The following is a 906-nucleotide window of genomic DNA, read 5'->3' as shown; positions in this document are numbered from 1 at the left end:
GGGCGCGGGGCGGAGCCACGCGGGCGGGCGCGGGTGCTCATCCTGTCCCCATGCCCTCCTCAGGAGCGATCCCCCCAAGCTCAACGCCTTCATCATGGACAAGTCGCTCCTGGACTATGAGGTGTCCATCGACGCGGACTGCAGGCTGCTGACCGTGGGCAAACCCTTCGTCATCGAGGGTGAGGAGTCCCCAGAACCAGTGATCTGCGGGCTCCAGGAGGGTTCCGCTCCTCTGGGTCTGCGTCCAGCCTGGTCCCAACCCACTGCCCGGCCTCCCCCAGGCTATGGTATCGGACTCCCTAGAAATTCACCGCTCACCTCCAACCTGTCCGAATTCATCAGCCGCTACAAGTCCTCCGGCTTCATCGACTTACTGCACGACAAGTGGTACAAGATGGTGCCTTGTGGGAAGCGGGTCTTCGCCGTGACGGAGGTGCGGCAGGTCCCCCGCATGTGGGGTGGGGTCGGCGTGGGGAAGCCCCCGAACCTCCGTGGTCCTTCACCAGGGTAGTCAACCTCTGCTCATTCCCAAGACCAGTGTATTTGCCTGCTTTTGTGCATTCTATTCATCCTACAAAACCCCAGCTCTAGTGCCCTCTTGTCCATGAAACCTCTGAAAATGTAGCCCCAGGCCCTTCTCTCTGGCCCAACTTCTGTTCCCGCTCCCTTCCAAGGTCCGGGCTCCCCCGGGGTCTGCTATGACCTGGAGGGACTATGTGCCTGCATCCTGCCCACAGACCCTGCAGATGGGCGTCTACCACTTCTCCGGACTCTTCGTGCTGCTCTGCCTGGGTCTGGGTAGTGCTCTGCTCAGCTCCCTGGGTGAGCACGTCTTCTACCACCTGGCACTGCCGCGCATCCGAAGGGGCAACAAGCTGCAGTACTGGCTGCACACGAGCCAGGTGA

General features: G+C 61.7%; 1 protein-coding gene across 1 annotated transcript in view; it reads left to right on the top strand.

The window, feature by feature from the left end:
* GRIN3B (glutamate receptor, ionotropic, N-methyl-D-aspartate 3B) overlaps positions 1-906 on the top strand; it is a 9,817-nt gene that overhangs the window by 8,065 nt on the left and 846 nt on the right. The window contains exons 6-8 of the mRNA XM_010844645.1: positions 51-179; positions 282-433; positions 738-897. Coding sequence (XP_010842947.1) covers positions 51-179; positions 282-433; positions 738-897 — 441 coding nt within the window. The remainder of the gene's footprint in view (positions 1-50; positions 180-281; positions 434-737; positions 898-906) is intronic.

This window comes from Bison bison, unplaced genomic scaffold, assembly GCF_000754665.1.
Source record: "Bison bison bison isolate TAMUID 2011002044 unplaced genomic scaffold, Bison_UMD1.0 scf7180017864203, whole genome shotgun sequence".
NCBI classification, from domain to species: Eukaryota; Metazoa; Chordata; class Mammalia; order Artiodactyla; family Bovidae; genus Bison; species Bison bison.
This window is presented reverse-complemented; position numbering and strand designations above follow the sequence as displayed.